The sequence below is a fragment of the Mirounga leonina genome, unplaced genomic scaffold (assembly GCF_011800145.1).
Source record: "Mirounga leonina isolate KUSES-001 unplaced genomic scaffold, KU_Mleo_1.0 Mir_115, whole genome shotgun sequence".
Taxonomy (NCBI): Eukaryota; Metazoa; Chordata; class Mammalia; order Carnivora; family Phocidae; genus Mirounga; species Mirounga leonina.
The window spans coordinates 83195157-83201911 of NW_023270268.1; the positions used below are offsets into that span (position 1 = coordinate 83195157).

Consider the following 6755-nt stretch of genomic DNA (forward strand, 5'->3'; position numbering starts at 1 on the left):
AAAGAAAGAAAGAAAGAAAGAAAGAAAGAAAGAAAGAAAGAAAGAAAGAAAGAAAGAAAGAACTCTAGGGACCTTCTGGGAAGTGGGATGAGGACCCTAAACCCTTTTCCCATTAGCCAAAACTCCTGGGACAAGCTTACCCCTGGCAGAGAGGATCTACGAGCTAAAAGAGCCCAGGAAAATACAGTTTGAAGTTCCTATCCTGGCACAGCAGTGGGATAAAGGAACCGCAGAGATCATCCCTCTCTCAAGCACTGAGCTGGCAGCTACGGCAGCCCCTGGGATCTGGAGACCTGAAAAAGTGCTGGGGACGCCTGGACACTTTGGAGGGAGTCGCCTTCACTCAGATGGGGTCTTCTGAGAGCCTGTGACACACCGAGCCCAGTGCGAGGCACACTAGGAATGCTGCGGTGTGCAGGAAGAGTCTGCCCACCTAAGACTGCGTGTGTGTGCGTGCTCACATACAGGTCAAATGAATGCCTTTCTGGTGACATAGAAGAACCCCCAGTCTGGGAGTCTGGAGACCTGCTGCATTGCGAGCTCAGGCATTAATTACACGAGGAAATTAATTTCCTGCCTTGATCTCACTTTCTTCATCTATAAAATGGGTTGAACCTATTCCTCAGGCTCCTTCCAGACACAGTGGCCTAGAGATATCATTTGTTATTGCATTTATGTTCCCCACTCACTTTTCAAAGGACTTTTCCCAGCTCAGAATCTGTTCTCCACGAGGGTCTGTCTGGCTCAGCCTCACATGCATGAACAAGAGTAGAATCAACAGGTGTGAGATTCCTTAGGCAAGACGTCCATCGAGCACATATGTGTCCTGTGTATACCGTTTATTGTTGATTCTGTACACCAAATTTGTTATAGGCAGCATCCAGCAAAGATGGACCCCCAACCCTGCCCACCAGGGCTCACACTCTATAAAACCCTGGGGGCCTAGAAATCTCTAAATGCATCACCAAGCACCTGGGACTATTTGCAATGATTCTCTAAGCGAGGCAAACATGATCTACTTTTGAAGGCATCATGAAGGCAATGGGTCGGTGAGAACGATCTCTCCTTAGGTGAAGGAGAGAGCATAGCTGGCAGAAGTTGGGCCTAGAGAAGCACCTGCCCCCTTCTCTGAACCACAGTGAGGGCTTCCTTCCCGAGCCCCCCACCCACTGCCTCCCCAACAGCCTGGGTTCAGTTCTGACTGCGAGATCCGTGGGCTGCACTCTGTGAGTGGCTTGTAGCTAAAGGCTTGGACACAGCCAGTGTCTCGTTACCAACTCTAGTGATCTAGTTATCTCCCTAGCTGTCTACTCTCCATCAGCTTCCTGAGGGTGGAAACAGATTCCTGAAACTGCTCTTTTTCTTTAGTGGATGGGTGAGCTGAATGTTCCCTGTATTGACAAAGCTTTTGATCCACACAGTAGCAAGTGAGGTTCCAATGGCTAAGACTGTAGGAAGCAGAAGGAAAGTGACTCCCATTTTCTTTACGGATGAAAGCCCAGGACAGGCCATGACGTCTTGTACAAAGTGTGAAGAGAGAGGGGCACCTGGGTGGCTCAGTCGTTAAGCATCTGCCTTCGGCTCAGGTCATGATCCCAGGGTCCTGGGATCGAGTCCCACATCGGGCTCCCTGGGGGAGCCTGCTTCTCCCTCTCCCACTCCCCCTGCTTGTTTCCCTGTCTCGCTGTGTCTCTCTCTGTTTCAAATAATTAAAATCCTTAAAAAAAAAAAAAGTGTGAAGAGAGAAAGAAAACCCACGGCCCACGGAATAATGTTGCAGAAGAAACAGTGAGTTTAGACCCATTTCCAGGGCATAACGGTAGTACTCATGCACAGAGGTGCTGTCAGGCTTAAAAAGAAAATGCTTGTTCAGTGCTTTAAAGGGTATCTACACACAGTAAGCATTTTTGAAAAACAGTGGTTCTAACTGGTTTTTATTCTCTTTTCTCCAACATTGACCCTTCACTCCAAATGGAGGCTGCTGGTACTGGCAAGGTGACCTAGGGGCCAGTGAGCAAACGGGGAAATTAAAGTGGACTCTGTACCCTACCTCAACTTGGGGGACCAAGCAGCTCACTCCAGCCCTGGAAAGTGAGCAAATGCAATGTCTTGTTGGAAAGGAAACTCCATCCAGCTTTCCCGGTAGCTCCTTGGCCAGACAACATGGTTCAGAGAGGCCAAAAGGCCTGCCATGGAAGAGGAGGCCCAATGGCTCCATCCAATCCACTCTGATGGGAGAAAGGACCAGGCAAGCTCCGAGCATCATGTAAAGAGTTCACCAGCCCCACCCGGGGGTGCTCCTGCATGGAGACATCTGAGGACAGATGCCCTCAGGCCAACCTTTGGGCTGGGGAAACATGCTGCTATCCTGGGCTCGGGAGAAAGGACCTCCAATGTCATGGCCAATGCCAGGACTACCCAAGGGTTCTGGGTCCAGAAGGGCAGGACACACTGGGTGAAAAGGACTCCTTCCTCACCTCTCTGCCATCTCTGGCCCACTTGCACCCTTGCACAATGAGACATTGGAGCCTACTCATAAGGAGCACCTTGACGAATACAGTGCTAACCCATGCTTCCTATCTGGAGGAAAGCAAGCCTCACTTCCCCCGATGGCCCCAGGATCATCAGGCAGGCCACCATCAATGGAATGATGCTCATGCCCCAAGCTCTGGGCTCACTTCCTTTTGGGCCCTGGCAAGTCTTGGTACACGTCCACCAGTTGCTACAAATCTTTGGTAAACCTTTTGGAGACCCAGATTTACCTCGGGGAGAAGATGTCTTTTGCCTTTGACAGGCCCCATCTTCCCCAGATTCTCTGGGACAGAGAAAAAAACTATACAGTGTACTAGTTCCTACACACATCCTTTCCTGGACCTGTTTTGTTGGGGACCTGTCAGCATCATGCCACTAAGGCCTAAGGCAATTTCTTATTTGTCTTGTGGGACAGAGAAAACTAGTAAGAGCCAGTCAGGATTTCCAAATCCTTACAGCACCAGCTGCAGCTCTTTCCTGGGCAGACACAGACAGCTGAAATTCTCCATTTCACTGTTTTTATTTCTGAACTGATAGACCAGTTGTCCAAAGACATGAGTTGCCATGAGCACAATTTCTTTACCAGTGTGAATACGTGTGTAGCAGAAAGGTGCTGAAGGCAGGGATTTCTGTGGCTAGCACTCAAGGAGGACGATAACCCTGCACCAAACACTTAACTCTTATAAGCAGGCCACAGGCAGAAGGAACTCCAAAGAGCCCCCAGACCCAGGGTGACTTATCTGTGCACCCTGATGTTGCCTCCCGTATGTGAGCATTCTGAATTTCAGTGTCTAGCTGACTGGAACGTTGATGGAGAATTTTACCACACTAGAAGGATTACCAGGTTCCATTACATTCAGCTGTTCAACTGAAGGATCTCATCTCCGAACTATTTTGCTTCCCCCAAATGGAAAGTGAAAATTAAAAACAGACAGAGGCAGAGCATGGCGATAAAGGCCATGTGTGCTTGCAGGGACCTCTGCTGTAGAGAGGCCTCTGACCTGGCCGTTCTGGGAGCCGCGGGTGTGGGGATTTGATTACATCTCTGGAACGTACCCACGTCGTCTCCTCTACCCCTAGCAGCTGGGCCTTGGCAAGGGCGGGCTGGCAGGGGTGGTGAGGGGCCATCCTGGCTCATGGGGACCCATCTCCTCAAGCCTGTCTTCTCCAGTAAAAGCCCACAATGGAGGATACTAGTAATAGCCTGTTTCTAGATCTGGATGCTGATTACATGGGTGTGAACTGTGAAGACCCATCAAACTCTACACGGTCACGCTCCCACATTTCTGTATGTGTTATACTTCAATAAAAAGTTAAAAGAGAAGAACCCTAAGGATGAACATAAGGACACCCCAGGTACCAGGGTGCTTTCTCCATCCAGTACTAGTAAGCTGATTTTCAAGGTTTTTAGGGGTCAGACATTCTATGTGACCTTATCCCTCAAAGGACCAACATTTTCAAAACAAAATTTGTGGTTCAGAAATCTCTACAAGGCCGACTTGTTGCACGGGTGCCGGTCTTTCTTTTCCAGATAACGATCCCATGAGAGATGCTGACAGTGGTTCTCTCTGCGGGAGCCAAGGGGCATCTTGCACAGCGACCCAAAAACCAGGTGCTTGTCAGCTCCTAGGAAGCCAGCTGAGTGGGTGGAAGCCTTCTGTGAGGAGAGAACTCACCCTGCCTTCAGGAGCAGAAAATCAAGGGAGACCTTTCAAGGGGACAGGGGAGAGCATGCCACGGACGGGGGTGGAGCGAAGGAAGGGAAATCAACTTCCATCCTACTTGGGAAAGGAGCTGTCCCCGTGGAGAACTATCCCCACAAAGTGAGCCGGCGTGGTAACTGAGTCTACAGAGGCCAGCAGGGCCGCGGGTGCAGGGAGGCTTGTTGGAGGAGAGCTGGTAAGGCTGTGGAGAAGGGCTTTCTCGAAGGAAGCCCAGGGATGTGAATTAGAAACCCCACGGGGTTTTTGCCATGGCCGGTTGGATCTCCCTGGTGGTAAGAAGCCCTGCAAGAGCTGGTTCTCCTGTAGTTCTCTAGAGGAGAACCAGACAGGTCAGGAAAAGGTGGGGGTGCCTTTCTCTTGGGGACCAGTGAGAGGGAGTGGGGGATGGCTCTGTGGACCCAGGGGTGGAGGCACAATAATGAAACTCCCAGATCCTCCAGTGCTCCCACTCTTCCCCAGCCCTGCCTCCAGCCCGCCTCTTCAACACTCATTGGGTGCCTTCATCTGCATCAGGACCGCGTGGTTCCTCTTCTTGCCACAGCAACAGCAGATGCAGGCAACCAGGGAACAGGCCAGGGCAATAATGCCAATGACAATGGCGGCAATGGCCAGCCCACTCTGGGCCTGGGTCATGCCCCACGTGCTGCGGTCATCGGTGACCTCAATGGTGGTCAGATCGGTGTAGTCCCCCACAGTGCTGGTGAAGTCAGTAGTGGAGATGGAGGTGGTGTCAGGGTAGCTGGGTGTGTCCGGGTACTGTGGTGTTTCCGGGTAGCTGGGCATCACTGGGACCTGGACGCTGGGGAGAGCAGCGTTGACGTTGATGATGATGAGGGACTGGCCTCGGACACTGGGTGGGCTGAAACATACCGGGAGAGCATCTGTCCCCAACCTGGGCTTGTTGAGCAGGAGCCAGTTGTGGAGTGGAAGGATGCCAGAGTCACACCTCCAGGGGTTGTCATAGAGCCTCAGCTCACACAGGTTCCCCAGGTGGTCAAAGATGCCCATGGGCAGGTTCTCCAGCTGGTTGTTCTGCAGCTGGATGGTCATGAGGCCATTGACATTGGCGAAGATATTCCCTGGGAGCTGTCTGAGGCGGTTATTCTGCAAGGAGATGTTCTGCAGGCTGATCAACATGCGGAAGACGCTCCCGTCCAGCTCTTGCAGCGCGTTGGTGTGTAGGGACAGCTCCCGAAGCTCCGCCAGCCCATTGAAGGCATCTGGGGAGATGTAGTTGATCCGGTTACGACTGAGGATCAGGACCTGCAGCTGGCGGAGGTCACTGAAGACGTTGTCAGGTAGAGAAGTGATGTGGTTGTCATAGAGCCAAAGCTCACGCAGGTTGTGCATCGGCCCAAAGATCCCCGGCGAGAGCTCCTTCAGGGAATTCCCAAAAAGCGTGAGACGGTTGAGCTGGGGCAGCTGCATGAAGATGCCAGGGGGCAACTGGGAGATGTGGTTGTTGGACAGATAGAGCTTCTGGAGGTTACGGTTGTTGTGGAAGAGGCCAGGGGAGAGCATACCAATCTGGTTCTGCTGTAGGGCCAGCTCCTGGAGGTTTCCACACCCATCAAAAGTGCCCATAGGGATTTCTGAGAGCCTGTTCTCATACAGCCGGAGGACCTGGAGGTTGCCCAGGTGCTGGAAGATCCTGGGCGAGAGGTGGGTGAGGCTATTCTTGCCTAGATTGAGCTTCGTGAGGCCCACCAGGTGGTCGAAGACACCGTCAGGGATGTATTCCAGGTGGTTCCCGTGCAGCTGCAGCTCTCTGAGGTTGCTGAACTGGGAGAAGTGTGCCGGCTGGATCTGCACCAGCTGGTTGCTAGACAGAAGGAGCGACTCGAGGTTGTTCAGGCCCTGGAAGAGGCCAATAGGCAGAACCTGAAGCTTGTTGTTGGCGAGGCTGAGGTAACGCAGTGAGCCTAGGTTTCGGAAGGCGCCGGGCATGATGTGGGACAGCTCATTCTTCTCAATCCTCAGGGCAATGAGGGCGGAGATGTTGAGGAATGGGGACTCGTTGAGTTCAGTGATGTGCGTGTTGAGGATCTGCAGGCTCATGGCATTCCAGGGCAGGGGAGTGGGCACCGCCACGATGCGCGCCCCGGTGCATTCCACCTGGGAGGCCCTAGAGCAGGTACACTCACTTGGGCAGCCATAGTAGGCCAGCCCCGCACTCCAGGCTTGGCAGCCCACCAGCAAAAGAAGATAATGTTTCAGTGGCATGGCCTCTGCAAAGGGAGAGAGCACACGTGATTCAGGGTTTTTATCTCACCGACACTGCAGTTATATTTAAGTCAACGTCTTTGGTGTTGAACACTGGCTTGCCTTTGAACTCCATCATCACATACCCCGACTTATGCTACCTATGATCTGGTCAGCCAGCCTCTTCCACCTTCTCCCCATGCCTTTGCCCAAGCAATTCCCCCCACCCAGAATTCTCTTTGTCCTCATCTAAATCTTTCCCATACTTCCAAGTCCAGCTCAAATGCAATCACCTCT

General features: G+C 52.3%; 1 protein-coding gene across 1 annotated transcript; it reads right to left on the reverse strand.

The window, feature by feature from the left end:
• Positions 1–3781: 3781 nt before the first annotated feature.
• Positions 3782–6504, reverse strand: LRRC15 (leucine rich repeat containing 15). Its single transcript, XM_034990254.1, has one exon. The coding sequence runs from the start codon at positions 6477–6479 to the stop codon at positions 4737–4739; it is 1743 nt and encodes a 580-aa protein (XP_034846145.1). The 5' UTR covers positions 6480–6504; the 3' UTR covers positions 3782–4736.
• Positions 6505–6755: the final 251 nt, after the last annotated feature.

What these genes read in the sequence shown, in the direction of transcription:
- LRRC15 (XM_034990254.1), bottom strand. Translation starts at nt 6,479, where the DNA reads ATGCCACTGAAACATTATCTTCTTTTGCTGGTGGGCTGCCAAGCCTGG.